The sequence below is a fragment of the Mixophyes fleayi genome, chromosome 6, assembly GCF_038048845.1.
Source record: "Mixophyes fleayi isolate aMixFle1 chromosome 6, aMixFle1.hap1, whole genome shotgun sequence".
In the NCBI taxonomy this organism is placed as follows: Eukaryota; Metazoa; Chordata; class Amphibia; order Anura; family Limnodynastidae; genus Mixophyes; species Mixophyes fleayi.
This window is the reverse complement of record NC_134407.1, coordinates 49683041-49700379: the sequence shown is the minus strand read 5'-3', so window position 1 is coordinate 49700379 and position 17339 is coordinate 49683041. Positions and strand designations below refer to the sequence as shown.

Genomic DNA, 17339 nt, shown 5'->3' with positions numbered 1-17339 from the left:
TTTAGAGGTTATTGTTTTCAGTTTGTCTTTGTCTTTAATGTTAGTTTATGCAGCATGTGAGATGCAGTTAATAATTATCGGTTGGATCAGAGACCTGCAATCAGTGTATTCATTTCTGTACAATTTAAGATCTAACCATTATGTATGTAAAGAGTTACACTTTTATGATTATTTTCTATGATGTGTAATTTATGGGAGAAAAACACGTGTGAGGGTTATCAAAGTTTAATGAAGTTGCATATGTGATCCTTTAATTAATATCATTTATACATAGGGCGCCTCAAGGTGTCCGCAGCATTGTACAATGGAAATGTTCAATGGATGCTAAAGTGAGCACACAAAACAACGTAAAACAGTTCCTGCATGTAGGAATATTGTATAGTTCACTTGTTAATATACGCAGTTTTAGAGTTAGCTGACTTCCAAGCATTTTAAATCACAGTCTTGAGTCTTTTGAGCACATGTCACTTTTACTGATCTGATGTTTACTGTGCTCAACAGCTGATTATTTTGTGGTTGGAAGTGCTCATGATATCTCTTTTCAAAACGTTTGCAGACAGACTAGTCTGAAGCTTCCACTTCTAAAGTACAACTATAAACACCTTCCTAAATCATAACAGAATACTTATTTTAAAAATAATCATTCATCCTGGTCACGCTATGCATTCCAAGTATTCTCACTGTCCTGAGCTAATCAATGCTGGAATCTTTGCTCAGGACACAGGGAACTTCCATCTACCAGGAAAAAGTCTGTGTATCTCAACACATTTTGTAGTATAGTTTCCACTAGAGTGTCATATAGAAATATACTTTATAGCCTAACTTAAAGCCAGTGGCTCAATAATGGATGTTTTTTTACCCAAATGTATTTATGGAGTTGAAAACCTGTAAATTCAAGTAAAATAAACATTCAAGGCTTATGAAAGAGAAACCTGTATCCATTCTATCAACTGCAACCATCAAAAAGCCCACAAGTGGCATAAAATACAACATTGTTTTATTTATTTATTTATTTTTTATAGATTAATTCCATTCCCCTTCAGTAACTACACAAACCTGAGTACAGAAACTCCCAACCAAGCTTTACAATAACAAGGGAAAAGAGGAGAATTAAATCTTTAAACTATAAGTAAAACAGCTTGTAGATATAGGTGATCACACAAGCAACCAGTATTGGGTCTGATATTGACAGTTTGACCAGATATTGTCCATGCTTGTCCCCAAAACAGTAGGTGGCCAATGTCAGCCTGTGTTGCCGTCAGCTGCTTGTAATTAGTATTTTGGCTTAACTCATCAAACCTTTCCATCAGCATCTCCTTAGCATGAATAAGCTGATAACAGACAACCATAGCTTGTACTACATAGCAAATGCCAAGGGTTAAACTAAAAATCTCACGTATAGCTGCTCAATCTCAGCCAATTTTATTACTACTTGCTGATCGACCCTGTTGTTTCACAGCAATTTCTTTTTTAGTTTTTAATTTTCACAGTAGCCCAAACACCAAGTTTGATTGTGCAGTTCCGCAATTAATCACTTTACATAAGGAAAATCTCTTGCTTCAGTGATTATTGCCTCAGTAGAGTATATCAGACTTGGTGGTCCTTCATATGACATGATACAGAATCTTTTATGTATACTTTTACCACTGGATTCCACTGGATTCCCGTTCCTTAATCATGGCATTACCCAGAGGAACCTCATTATGGTCTTTGGCAGGCTGCTTATGTCTATTTCCTGCTAGGCAATTTTTTAGCTACAAACCTGGTAGATGATAGGGCACAAAGGGGCAAATATGTATTATTTCATTATACGCAAAAAAGTTTACTTGTGTTCAGAGAGGCATAACATTGATTTGGGGGCAGTGAAGGATACAAAGTTAGGCAGACCTCATCTGTGAGAATTCTGGATTCAACAGCAACTGCCAATACCTGTACTAACATGTACAAATTATCAGAAGTGTGAGGCTAGAGTGTAATGGCCAGGAGAGTTTAGCATAAACTCTTGAGAGATCCAAATATAAATCGGAGTAGTTTGCCCTCAAATGTAGCCAAAAGCAGCTTACAGGCATACCTCTGTGCAGTTTCAAAGGCAGGAACACTGGATCACGTGTCACAGGGGACTGTTAGCAGAAAACCAAGGGAATTTGGATGTTTCAGAGGGAAATTGGACTTCTTCCTATTTACCAAGACCTCCCTACAGGCAATAACTTTCAATGGGTCAATGCAAATTATGGGGAAACCAATTTGCCTTGGATAATATTTAAATATTTTTGTTTCTATTTTTAAGTTATTTTTCTTTTTATGAAAAATAGAACTGGAAGTCCATGGGATAAATTTATCACGCTGCGCGTTTCAAAAAGTGGAGATGATGCCTCTAGCAACCAATCAGATTCTAGCTGTCATATTGTAGAATGTATTAAATAAATGATAACTTTTGAATCTACTGTGCATGAATATTTGACACTGCTTGTATTACTGTGTGGGTTGTAGTTATTTTTTTAGCCTAATGTTTTGGGCTTTTTTTGCTGTTAAAGTGTAAAAAAGAAAAAAATGCAATAAAATGTTACCTGATCTAAAAAAATAAAAATAAATGATAACTAGAATCTGATTGGTTGCTATCGGCAACATGTCCACTTTTTCAAACCTGCAGCTTAATAAATTTACCCCCATGTGTGTGTCTGGGTCACGTATTTGCACAGGCACTGAAGACTGGCTGGGAAAACGTCCTGTTACCGCTGCCAGCCAGTATCGCTGGTGACTGGAGTTACAACTGTGCTGCGCAAACATTTTGTTGATCAATTGTGGAGAAACAAGATTCACTGCAATAAGCAGCATAGCAAATAAGCCCTGCAAAGCTTGATCAGAAGGTGCTGGTTAAACTAGACTGCCATGTAGAAGGCAAAGGTTAGGATCATGGACAGTGAAAATCCAGGTCCTGTCAAGTGAGGTCAAGATAGCCTATATAAACAAACCGTAACAGAAACAAAGAGGAATAAACACAGTAAGGAGACCAGCTGAGGTCAGGGACTGGAGAATGCAGGTAAGTCTGTTGAACAAGTAGAACTGGTTCACAGGTACATCTAATAAACAGGAATGCTGGAATATCAATAGAGTTTTTATTTTGGCAGCTAGGTGAAGGAGAAATGGTGCTAAAAATGTGCAGGATCCCCCTTCTGGTGGGTTTGTACTTCAGTTAACCCTTCCTTGCATATAACTGCTTTTGTAAATTCAGACACAGATGCACCTGAATTAAGAATACAATGTAAGTCCCTCCTGAGCTTCCAGAAAAGTTGCTGGGTGTAGGAAGTAATTTTGGACAATATTGAACTGAGGCAGAGAGGAAGAAGTCAGGTAGCAGCAGGTCAGGTGACAGTCGTCCCACTCAGAGTGGCCTTTTGAACATTGGGTATATCTAATGAAAGTGCAGTCTGTATGATTGATGTGTTTATCATGGTGATCTATAACTATTCTGATTTCTTTTTAAGCTGTGTTCACCTCTTGGTAAGTGAAACACAGGACAACTAACTCTTAGCGCTTGTATTCATGAGCCGTTTAACAACCGCTCAGAGTCAATGAGAACATTCTGAAATGCGGAGTATTGAGGTTCCAACCAGAACTAACAGTGTTTCAGACAAGGTTGTTGTGACTGTGGAGAGCTTTTATTCACATGCACACCAGTCTCCTTGTCATTTGCTTTATTGAAAGACACAGCATGTAGCTTTTCAGAACTTGAATTTGTTGAAAAATAGCCTTCACCCATTTGGGTAGCAAGTGTACATAAAATGTGGAAGAGCCACAATTCTGTAATGGCATTGGAGCATTGTAGAAAATGCATCACACATTTTGGCAACTTTCTTTATACCATCGTAGGACCTATCACTCAACAGTAACATAGATGGGTGCAAAATGAAGCCTCTGGCCCCCACTCACCGATGTTATTTGTCTATAAAGTAATGATCCTGGTATCTGACTCTGACCCATGAATATAGGATCATGGTGACTAGTCAAAGGATATGTCTGTCCGTGTGGTGCTGTTGCTAGCAACAAGAGGACGTGGAAACAGTAGGTCAATGTGATTGTCTCCCAAGTTAAGTACTATCAAATGAAGGTCTAAATGAAATGTTAGTCTCAACTTGCAATGTGACTTGCTGCGCTCTATATCATGAGATGTATTTGTGTGTTATTTTAGTTTGCTCCCCATTGTGTGACTGTTTCAGGCATAGCCCTCCCAAGTTAAGGGCTATCAAGGTTATTATAGAAGTTTATTGTTAATCAAGCAAACATAAGCAGTTATGTAATTAATATGCCGTCTTTTGTGGTATGTGGTTTAGAACGCACTGGAAATGTACTTTGACATGTTTATAAGATAAGTTAGACTGGTGTTTTGTCTGTGTGGTTTTTTTTTTTAAAAGTTTTTAAGGAATGTCACTACTACTAGTGACAGTTACAGAATTGAACCCTCATTTACCTGATCACTTTTCTGCCTGTGTAATAGACATGGGGGGGGACTCGGGGAGTCTTGGCTTTTCGCTTGATAATAAGTCAAGGCTGAATATCACCCTTTAACTCCATTTTTTTCAAACTACCAGGGATTTACAACGGACTATGAAGAATGCATTCCATTGTCTGACACTGTATTGCATTTACACAACAACTGTGGAGTATCATGTTCTGTGTAAGTTATTGAAAATAGTGTACAGTATTTGCCCCACCATAACTTGGTTTTTCTATGGCAGGTTTGCAAGTAAGCAAAACTTGTTCATTCTGTCATTTCCATTAGCTGGATGTCCCCTGCCCTAGACACACACACACACACACACACACACACACACACACACACACTCTTGCATTCACTTTACTTTAAACTGCGACTGTAATTTCAAGTATCAATAGGTTGTTGTGTCACAACTTTTACTTTAATAGCTGTGTTACAAAAAAAAAAATTCTCCCAAGGGAGGACAGGGACAAGACAATAGTAATGTAATGCAGATTTCAAATGTTTGTTGAAAAAGTAAATATTTTGAAGTGAATACCAAAAATGTCAGTTTATGTTTATTTAGATAATGGCACATTCTAAATCCGCCTGTTAATTATAAAGAGTAAATAATCAAACACAAGATTGTGGACTCTTAAGAAAAAGAACACAATTGGAAAGGATTCTACAATTAACAGATTTTCTGGCGTCAGTCTTGAAGACTACTTTACACATGTTAGATTAACACCATTATTTCATGTATAATCCATCCAAGGAAACACTGTCTCCTTTTTTTGTCAACAAGGCATTTTTTCCTGTAGCTGTTAGAAGAAACTCTAATTTACTGTAGACATTATGGCTTGCTTCATACTGCACCTCTCACATTTTTTGAATGCTTTTTCTGCAGACTAACTTCTATATTTAGACATAAAACGTATTGTTCATTAGTTCTTTTAAATACAAAAGGGGACAGATATATATATGCACTTTTTTCTGGATTACTAGTAATTGACCTGTTTAATGTATATTAGACATTCATTCATAAATGTAGGGTTTAATGCACCAGGTCATGTTTTGTTGTCACATTACTTCATGGAGGAAACTGATTACATTCTGTATACAGCGTGTCAACGCTTTACTCAGCTGTTGAATGATCTCCCACTGTCCCACCCCTTCATGTGGTGGTCTGTGTTAGATAACCTACATGTTAGTTGGCTGGATTTCTGGCCAGTTGGAAAATGATGTCATGCAGTCACGGCTATATAGCCTGTACAGTAGAAGTTATACAATTACACACGTTGTGTAATGCAGGGGCATAGTAGACAACCAGTAATGCTCCAGCTGCTTCTGAATTCAATGCCCTGGCTCTCATGACATGCTGGGGCTTGTAGTTCGGCAGTTGCAGAGCCAAAAGTGATGATGTTTTTGTTGCATAGAATAAAAATATACTTGTCTTCATATGTGGTTTTAATACTATTTATTAGGGTATGAACATGTCACAAGCATAGTCTGGCCTATTCAGAAGGATATAATATACATCAATCTTGTCTGTGGAATCCCTTTGACCCACAGGTACATAAAATCGCTGTCACTCCACTTTCGAGTCTCATGGCCTCCTTCCTGGACTCTCGCTCAGCAGGGAAGCTTTCTGGATTGAAATTTTAGTTACACTGCATCCCAAAGGATTAAGTAATGAGCTTAACTTGAGATGTTGTTTTTTTTTTTTAAAGTGAATAATTGCCTATTTAACAACTATATAGAGTTATGTGAATATATAGAGAGTTATTTTTTTATTATTATGAGCGAAATTTATATCAAAATATATATTCATGTATCTACATGTAGTTGTTGGATTAGTTGACTCCTTCACTTAGTATATTGATGTGCAGAAATTTTACATTTGTTTGATTGTTTGCTTTAATTTGTGAAGTAAATATTTGGGGGTAGCCAACAAGAGATCAATCCAATGTAATATAATTTTATTTTGTTAGATTATTATTAATATATTATATAATTACTATTAATATTATTATAATGTTATTAGATTAGATTAATCTATCATGTTTTGTGCTCATATTCTTTTCAGCAGATATACATTCTATAACATGGTTGCTATTTTATTATACACTTTGACTAATCATAATTAAATCGTAACAGTATGTTACATAATCATGTGCGTACGTGCTCCAACCTAACCGTTCTCCATGCCATAACATTCTTTATCATACATAGCAACGGAGTCGCTGGTGCTTACAATTTATCTACCCTAAATTTCTTTGGGCATTATGCCGTCCAAGAAGGTGAAACCTAACAAATCTGCGCCTCTAGTGAAATTTTTCGGCACTGGCTCTGGTGCATCTTTGTCCGAAACGGCTCAATCCACATCATGGCAGATCTCCCAACCCTCTCCGCCTATGTCACTTTTAGAGTCATCCAGAGATCTGGGTGACACACAGGCCTTAGAAATGGATGGCCCGGTTCCACTGATATCCATTCAAGCTCTCTTGTCAGCTCTCAAAGCAGATTTTACCTCTGAACTCAGAGCATCCATTAAAGAAATTAATGCTGTCGTGACCGCCCTCAGAACTAGAACAGATCACCTGGAGCAAAAGTTTGAGGAACTGGTCTCTTCCCACAATGTGTCAGCCCTACAAAAATACAACTGTGATATATACCTGATAGATGTTATATTAGTATACTAAATAGTTTATCATATATACTCTGTTTAGAAGGTTCTAGGTTAGAGCGTCCAAGGCCCGGCTGCACGCCCCCACATATATACTTTTTTTCTGACACTTCCTTTTTTCTACTTGGTGGCATAAGTAATAGTTCCCTTATGGGTACTACTTCAGTTTCTTTGTCTTTATGTTTTCTCCCTTTCCTACTGTGTCCTCCCTTTTGTTTCTTGTCCTGTCGGAGACTGTAGACGGAAGCCGCCGAGACCAGAACCCTGGGTAAGCTATTTTGCTCAATCTAATATTCTAAGTTAATGCTTAGATTTCTCTCTCAATGCGAAGGGTCTGAATTCCCCCAATCAACGGCAAATTGCCCCTAAAAGTTTTGCGACCCAAGGCGCAGATGATGTAGCTATACAGGAGACCCACTTCTCAACCCACTCCCCACCACAGTTCCATACTTCTAATTACCCCTCTTGCTATTCTGCATCAGGTCCATTTAAGATAAATGGAGTAGCTTTTCTGACTGGCATTAAATACCCTTTTAAATTGGAGAAACAGATCTATGACAAAAATGGTAGATATCTAATTCTAGTGGGGAAAATTGGGCGCCAGTAATTTTTCCTTGATCTTCTCGTATGCCTGGAATTCTTGGCAGCTCCATATCTCAGGAAGCTTTGCAAGCCATCCACAAAGTCAAACGTGGAATGCTATTGTGTATGGGTGACTTCAATGTAGCCCCAGACCCGAGGTTAGATCGCTCCTCTAGTCCCTCCAAACAGTCTGTGTCTTTGTTTAATACTGTCTCCTTAGCTTTTTCTCAATTGTTAGCAGAATATGACTTGTATGATGTGTGGCCTGCCTGTCACCCAAGTGAGAAGGACTACACATACTTCTCTCGTTCATAATTCATATTCAAGAATTGATATTGTCTTATCTAATAATTGGTCTTTCCAGCATATCAAAAAATTTGAGTTTCTACCCATTACATGGTCAGATCATCTGGCAACTCGAGTCCATTGCTGGAGACCGTCCTCTTAGACCCTGGAGACTGGCCGACTACATACTGACCAATGCGGAGGGTACTCGAGTAATGTGTGAAGCCTTGGACTCTTATCTAGAGACTAACAAACCCAGGGACACAACGATATACACCCACTTGTGTGCCCTTAAGGCCATTACGAGAGGCGCAACAATACAAGCTGCGGTCACAATTAGGAAAATGCAAATAGAGGTACAGACCTCTTGTGAGTCACAATTAGCGTCTCCATAATCATGTGCGTAAACAAACATCATATTAACTTTTCTGGATATATTTTACTGGTCCACAGAAGTAATTCTATTCCAATATACTTTTCTGTGGTGCCTAGTTCACCATACAATTGTAATGAGATGTGTACATTTAACCAAGAACACCCTCTGTCCCAGAAGTGATGAACCAAGATATGATCGAGTGGATAAGACAATCCCTTAATCCCCTTCTCTTCCATTTGCCAAATTTACAGACCTCCAAAATGAATAGCTATTAATGAATTATTGATCGAAATCAAGGACCAACTAGCATTTAAATAATAAACAAATGAGCCAAATATGCTGTCATGGTATGCAATGTGGACAACTATTATACAAGGATTCCTCTTTGGAAGTACTTGTATGAAGAGGGTACTGTGGCCTGTGGAATGAAAGCTAGCTTGAAAGATTCCCCATAGAGTCTCCAGGAACGTTTTTGGCAAGTATATATTTAAATTGGGTTTCCCAAAATTACAAGGGTAAAAAAAAAATTCAACATACCCATAGATGAATACCTTTTGGACATGGGCAGGTCGGAAGGGGGATTTCTATATTTTTAAATTGAGTTCCTTTGACGGTGTTTCTTGTGTTCTGGAACTACAAAACCTTTCCAATGACAATATGGTGCCAGAGAATGGGCTATAGAAAATTGAAAATGCGCTCCATTGTTTCTGGGCCCTATGTGGTGTCTAGCTTGCAAGCAAAGCACACAACTGTTTTATCCCTGTACACTGAAAATGGAACAATGTACATGTCAGGCCAGCTTACTTGTATCATGGCTAAAGAAGCTTTTAAATGCAGCAGTAGCGGAAAAGTATATATTCTTACATACATTTTAAGTAAAATTGAGCAATGAAGCAGCAATCATAAATATTCCAAATATTCATACATAAGTATTTTGTGTTGGCTTCTATTTTATATGGAGTAATTTTAGGTATATTTCTGGTGGGGACTTTGCTGTCATGGCGTGGTGTGTGGGAATTTTTTTTTTAACTTTAAGCTGAATTACACACCTTTTGTGTCTGCGTCTGGCTATCTTGGAGTGGAGCTGGTGTAGGTTCTGCATCCTTGACAGTGACTAGGAGATTAATTGGAATATTCTGCAATTTAAGATAGCATTTACATATTTGAGTACATAACTTTAAAACAAAAACTGTATCTTTGGTGTAGATTTATTGCAGTGATGTAGTAAAGCTTATTTGTTTATAGATGTAGCATCTCTGCCGGTCTAGATCACATCTGTTGGTGAGAAATTTCCTCGCAGCCAGCTTTACACTGAAAATCACATGCACATCAATAGGATTTTAAGTGTTTACATTGAATAATATATGGCAGAACTGATGATTAGGTGCTTTGTAAGGGAGATATATATTTATTGTAACTTTTTATTACCAAGCTTTTTTATGCTCTTGCTGAGAATTTTTATATAATCCATCTGCATTAGAGTATTAATGGTATAAATGTCCATAGCGCTTTACTGCTTGTTTCTTCTTAAAGTCAATGACTTTAAGGTTCTGACTTATATTTTTGCAGTGTATACATATACTACTTACAGGCAGGAGGAGGCCGTCATGTCAAGAATCAGGATTTTTTACATAATTGCAATTCAATGGCTTATGTCACTAAACAGCTTTTCGGTACGGTTTCATTTGGCATACATCATTTTTCTTAGTGATACTTCTTGTTTAAGAGAAAATTTTCAATTTAATGGTCAGTCAGTGGAGCTACATACACCTTGATTGTATTGCTAATTGCGTTATATGTTCAGATTCATTGCAACTAGAAAAAACTTCAGGTCAGAATGACCCACTCGTATTTTTCTTTGTGGAGTCTGCTTTCCCTAAAAGAATTTAGAGCCTTAAATGTAACCTACTGTGCATAGCACATTTTGTTTCAAATAGTTTAATTAAAGTTTTTAGACTTGTGATAAAAATATAGTTGTTTTTTATTTATTATTTCTGTGATGCCTTTTGGACTAAAAGCAGTCCACGAATGTCAATGTGTACTGTTAAAGAATTAATAGATGGTGAGAAGTATATTACATTATACTTACAAGGTATACAATAGGGGTCACTGCGCTCAAGAATCCATTGAACGTCTAAACTGGTAAAGCTGCTGGTAATTTAACAAGGTATCCCCCTTGACTTGAACAAATAAATAACAAACAAATAATTCCTGCGCTCATAACAGATATATGACATGAAACACTGATGGTGGTAACCTGGACGAATAACTGAAGTTGTAATGTTGTACTTGATAGATTAATCTACTTTGATTGACAATAAATGTATTCATAGCATGTGCATATGTGATAAACAATTTAATGATAATTTAAAATATTCGATAACCATAAGATTATCTGTCACAGTAAAATGCATAATTAAAAATGGTTCCAAAGCAAACGGTAATCCTATAAAAGCTGGAAAGGACACAATTTGCGCTAAAATCAATAGATACCAAGAATGATTGTAAGAGTAAATAAATACTACCAATTCAATATAGTGCAACCTATATGGTACTCATAATTAGTATGTCAGACAATGGGAAAAAAAGGCAATGCAATAAAAAAAATAAATCATAGTACTCAAACTGTCATGTTATAGTCCAAGGTACCAATGGGTGGATAGAGATTGTACATTTTAGTGATTATGAATAGGCATTGTTAATTTAACAATATGATCAGTGTTCTAGCTCACCAGTATGTATCAAAAATATAAAGTGTGCTAGTATATACTATGGTAAAATTAATGTGAAATAAATCATACTTATTGTGTTAAGCAGTAGGTGTAAATGCCCAACCTCAGGCTGAGAGATCCCACAAATTAATGTATGCAGTAGAGGGTAGGGGGGCTAGTTCTACTGTACCAGAATTTCACAGGCAGTACCCCAACCTGTTACTGGTCTGGCTTACTCTGCTAGCATCCAAGATCGAACGTTTTGGGCGTACCTAGAGTAATATGACAGTAGAATTTAGGATTCCTCCCCTAAAATAATCCTCATCTACAACACAATCAGAGTGGAACGCACGACTGAACTTATGGTTCGTAGCTCGAATGATCTACAACCTGGGTACCCAGCAATGGATATCGCTTTATCCACACACACACGGTACTTGATTATCTAGACTATATTGGTCAAAGATCACCAGTTTTTCGTCTATCAATTTATCATTACTGCAGCACTTCAGACAGTATATGATCGATCTGGATTATCAGTACTAATCTACCTGGACAGTATTCATAATCACTAAAATTGACATTTACAATCCGTATCCACCCATTGGTACCTTGGATTGTACCTACACAAATAATTGTCATGTAGTTTATAAAGGTAGTAGCATAATGCTTTATTAAAATTATCAAGAAATTCAAACTGATAACTGTGCACCAGTGAATAATCTGTTCCCACCACCGCATTCTTGTCCTCCCTTCCATCATTGGATCCCACCCTCCCTCACCAACACAGATTTTCAGGGCATCTGCCAAACTAGCTAAGGGAGTTTGATGTTCCCCACAGAATAAATCCAAGTGAAAAGGTATCTAAGGCAGTGATATGGTGTTGGTCCAGGGGAAATCCAATCCGAGCATACATATTGTATGTATTTAAACATGTATGATTGATACACATGATTTCATACAGAGGGATGGCTTATTTACTAGATGTGGGTACTTTATTTAAATTTAAAAATGAGTTCTGTACTGCTTGAGGGCAGTGCTTAATAAGTAGTAGCATTCATCTACTAAAGTAGTATTCCTGTGTGCAGCAATATGCAGTGATAAAGCTACCTCTGGGAAGTGCTGCTGTATTAACTGTCCATTGGTTTAAGTTCTAAAATTTAGCCATGTTTGGCCACATCTGGACAACACCTTTAATTCCTGTATAAAATAATGTAATGTTCCTTTTCTGTTTTCTAGACTTGCAGTGCAGGCCATGAGGAAGGGGACAGTGATGAATTTTCTATATGCCTGCTTGAAAAACGTTTGATCCCGGTGTGTTGCCAGACCATTGACATATCTGTGAAACAAGATGCCTGTGCTGGATTCCGTGCAACTTTGCAAAGAACTACCATTTCTCATTTCATAAGCGGTGCACTGCTTGAGGCAACTACATTGCTAAGTGCAAGAACTGGGCTTCTCAATCTGTTCAGTGGCTCAACTGGAAGAATAATGTTGAAGGGTAAGCATTCAGTTTATGTGACTGCATTTATTGTCATGAAATTAAGTCTTTGGGCTAGATTTACTAAGCTGCGGGTTTGAACAAGTGGGGATGTTGCCTATAGCAACCAATCAGATTCTAGCTGTCATTTTGTAGAAAGCACTAAATAAATGAAAGCTAGAATCTGATTGGTTGCTATAGGCAACATCCCCACTTTTTCAAACCCGCAGCTTAGTAAATCTAGCCCTTTGTCTTTTGAGACTAGTGATCTTTGACTACATTTATTTGGTGATATACATGTTTGAGTTTTGCTGCTATATATTTTCCACTAATAATGAATCAAGTCTTTTGTGAGTGAGATATAGGTTTTGATGTACTGCTATTTTTGCATATGCTTTATATCTGCCCTGTGTATTTAGCCTCTGATGAATATAGTACAGTTACCAATGGCTTGCTATAGCAGCAACCTAGTGAGAGTTGAGAACAGCTTGGGGGCATGAGCAGTGTAATTTGCAGCTATATGACTCATAGTCTGTGAGATGGCTTGTTAAACCAGTGCCTTGTCAAAGACAGTACTGTGGGTCCCAATACTACTGTCTACTTCTGTGTGACCTAGACATTGTTTAAATAAAGAATATAAGAATTTGAGTGTGGCAGAGAGAGGTCAGGCAACAGGATGATTGTTTGTATGGGATAAATCAGTTTAGGGAGTCATTGCTACAATACACTAGAGGTAACCTCAACCACAATATTTCCTTGAACTGTCCTGAGCGATTGCTGACAATGGGGCATATATAATGATTATGGAGCTTGGTCAGGGTAGATTGCGAGCATTTCATAGACAGGTCAAGGATGTGGTCTAATCTGTACTATTTGTTTTCATCAGGATTTCTGGGGAGTCTGCTCGAGATTGTTTTAATGGATCTCTAGACCTAAAACACAAGTTGATTTTATGTAAAATACTTCAAATTTACAAATATATATGTAATGGTTCCAGAGGCTAAATAACTAATATATAAAAGCAATATAATAAGCATAATAACTAAAGATATTATGAAAAAGCAGTGAATGCTGGAAAGCCACTCCCAGTTGTTCACAGATTTTAAAGATTTTTGGGTATATTTATTAATCAGTAGGGATTTGCCCCATTATTTATCATCTATCATCAGTGACAGATGATATTTTGACCCTGTTGAATAAAAAATCATCCTTGGACAGCACATCCAATAAGAGGCTGTCCCAGCAATGATTTCACTTACCTTAAAACTCGCGTTGTCTGTCTCTTCTCTCCAGTCACTATGGCAAAGTTGCTTTACGCATGCGTGACCTAAAGTCATGTATGCACAGAGACATTTTAGAGATAGTGACCATTAGGAAGTGCAGGTAAACTCTACCACTATGGTGTCCCCATAGGATTCAATAGCGAACTCCAAAATCAAGGATTTTTGGAGATCACACAAAATAGCAGTCCACATGGAAACCAACCCAACCTTTAGTTATAATTAACTTTGTTACTTAATATTGCGGCATTTAGTTTTCGGGGGATTTTCTGCTCAAAGCACATTAATAAATAGGCTCCTCTGAGTATTAAATTGCTGCGCATATAGCTTACTTTGTGAATGGGCCGTAGATATGTGAGGGGCATGGTAAACATCACTGCCTATTTGAAATACTGGAGCCGTAGAAGTGTAAAATAGAGCAGTGTTTCCAGGGATCTCCTGGTTCAGGAGAATACATCTACCAAGGTAATTAAATCTCTGTGTTTTATCGGAACATAATACTCTCCACAATGAAGTGATTTAGCTAGTATTGACAATGATTAATTTTTTTTTTTTTAGGGGGGTGGGGGTTTAGTCCCCACCCCTTGTTACTTTTATCAGTAGTGGGCACACTATGTACAGGTCCGTGTCGACAGAGACAGGCAGGCGGCAGGGTATGCTGCTCTGATGGTGTTTTAAACCAGTGTGTGGGCAGGGGTGCAATTATCCCCCTCCCCCCCCCCCCCACGACTCTGCCACTAATAGTATATCTGGGATGTATATTTAGAAAAAAATGTGACTAGACTAGAAATTCTGTGTCAACAAGTTCATTTGTGTCTGATCTTTTAGAATTTTGTAAATATTTATTTATAGCTCTCAATCTATATCCAGTTAGAGTACTATGGCCAATTCATTCATTTTCCCATTAACTTGGTTGTGCCTGGAATGACGTATTCTCGTGTACTTTCTTTAAAATAGCAAATTCTTATATTGCCAAGCTTTGTCCTATTCATCATCATCATCATCATTTAGTTATATAGCGCCACTAATTCTGCAGCGCTGTACAGAGAACTCACATCAATCCCTGCCCCAAAAGAGCTTACAGTCTAAATTCCCTAACATAAACACACACATACTAGAATCAATTTGATAGCAACCAATTAGCCTACTAGTATGTTTTTAGATTGTGGGAGGAAACGAGCGCCCGGAGGAAACTCACGCAAACACGGCGAGAACATACAAACTCCTCACAAATAAGACCATTGTTGGGAATTAAACTCATGACCCCAGTGCTGTGAGGCAGAAGTGCTAACCACTAAGCCACTGGTGTCCTATTGTTTACATGCATAGACTTCACAAACCAAAACTCTATTTTCGGCATCAAAGTGTGTTTCCTGGTAAGCAAACTGTGTATCAAAATGCTACATACTGTTTCATAAAGTATTACAATTTTTAAGGGCTCATACACTCAGATGTTGACACACAAGACCTGTTAAAAGCATAGACAAAACCTTGTACTTTGGCCTCGTCTTTACTTGATCATATTTGTGTTCTTATTAGTGTTCCCATAGTTCCATTATATTACACTAAGCGTTAGCAATTGTGAACACTGCAGGCAACATTTATGAGATTGATGCAGAATGTTGAAAACCCTTACCAGAAAATGTGTTTACAGGTTAATTTGCTTATTTTTCTTCACTATTATTATTATTATTATTATTATTATTATTATTATTATTATTATCATTTATTTGTTAGGCGCGACAAGGCAGTAGACTATACAGGGTGAAACCATACAGAACAATGAACAAAAAGTACCAATACTTCAGAAACTCCGACCAGTCATATGCAGTAAAGACAGAGCGGAAGAACAGGTATGGAGACAGGAGGAGAGGGGGCCCTGCTCATACGAGCTTACATCCTAAGGGAGGGTAAACAGACCAGGCACAAGAGGAGCCAGTTGAGGCAAGAGGAGAGAAGGGAGGACGAGCAAAGGGAGGAGATGGGGATTAAGTAGATGGTTGGTAGGCTTTGAAGAAGAGGTGAGTTTTGAGTGCTCGTTTGAAGGAGCACAGAGTAGGAGAGGGACGGATGGAACGAGGGAGGTCGTTCCAGAGAAGGGGGGCTGCACGAGAAAAGTCTTGGATTCTGGAGTGGGAAGAGGTGATAAGAGTGGAGGAGAGGCGGCAGTCGTTGGCCGACTAATCACGATTAGTGATTAAGCACAATTATTAGGCTCTATGAGCATGTATTTTCCACATGGACATTAAAAAGTAGGTGTTTAAAGCCTAGAAGTCACTATGTTTACAGGTGTAGCCATTTTATTGTAGTTCTCTATATTCCTGTTGTTAGGTTGTTCAGCTTATTGAAAGGTAAGGTAGGTACCATCCACTTAACCTCTCACCTCTTCTGGTTCTCCCCTGCCCCCTTTCTCTCTCCCCGTTGCTTCACTGGCTCCCTTTATGTACCTGATTCTGTTTACCCTACCTTAGGATGTAAGCTCGTATGAGCAGGGCCCATCTTCCTTCCTGTCTCCATACCTGTTTATCCACTCCGTCTCTGCTGTATCTGCCGGCCTGGAGTTTCTGAAGTACTGGTACTTTGTGTTTATTGTTCTGTACTGACTTACCCTGTATAGTCTACTGTTTGTACCATGTACGGCGCTGCGGAAACCTTGTGGCGCCTTACAAATAAACGATAATAGTAATAATAGGTAGGTATACTCTTTTTCAAATTATATTACCGTATGTGTATATAGTCAGTCTTGAATGTAGTAAAAGTTTGTTTCGGAAATATTTGTGCAAGTTATTTTCCTCTTGTCATTGTTTCATCAGCTTTGTGGTTTGTGCAGCGGTTAGAGAATTAATGACAAATTATTATTATTGCTAAAAGTTTTTCCATTACTATATAGGTAATTTTTTATAGTGACAGCTGAAATGGGATGTCGTGTGAACCAGACCTGTGCTTCTGTTCTTCCTGTAACAGCTGAGACAAACCTCCTAGTTGATCCTATATGTGGAGCTTGTAGAAAAGGCTTTGTTCTAGGGGCAGCACAGTTGTCAGCATTCCTGACACACAGCACTGGGAACATGCGTTTACTTCCACCATTTTTATGGAGTTTGTATGTTTTTTCTCTGTGTTCACAAGGGTTTCCCCCACCAACCTTAAACTGGTAGGCTAAGCTTTGGATGGAATTAAACCTAGTGTGTATTTGTGCTGTACATAATTTACACTGTTTGCTCCACTAAAGCAGGAACTAATGTGAATGATTAATAAAATATAAAAAAAGTCTAAATGCTGCTTAATATGTTGGCGTTTATTCAATCACAGGTTGATAATAAAAAATAAAGGTGTATATAGAACTGTTCTTTTGCCAAGTCTCTTCATGCTTTGCAGAACAACCCATATTTTTGAGAATACAATCAGTACATCTTAAAGTATAAAGATACTTGCTGCATCTGGTCTTTATTTCACGGTAAAATGTAT

General features: G+C 37.8%; 1 protein-coding gene across 1 annotated transcript in view; it reads left to right on the top strand.

Annotated features, from left to right (window-relative positions):
* Window positions 1–17339, top strand: part of PLCE1 (phospholipase C epsilon 1) — a 238935-nt gene that overhangs the window by 91387 nt on the left and 130209 nt on the right. Inside the window, exon 3 of the mRNA XM_075216434.1 lies at window positions 12354–12615. Coding sequence (XP_075072535.1) covers window positions 12354–12615 — 262 coding nt within the window. The remainder of the gene's footprint in view (window positions 1–12353; window positions 12616–17339) is intronic.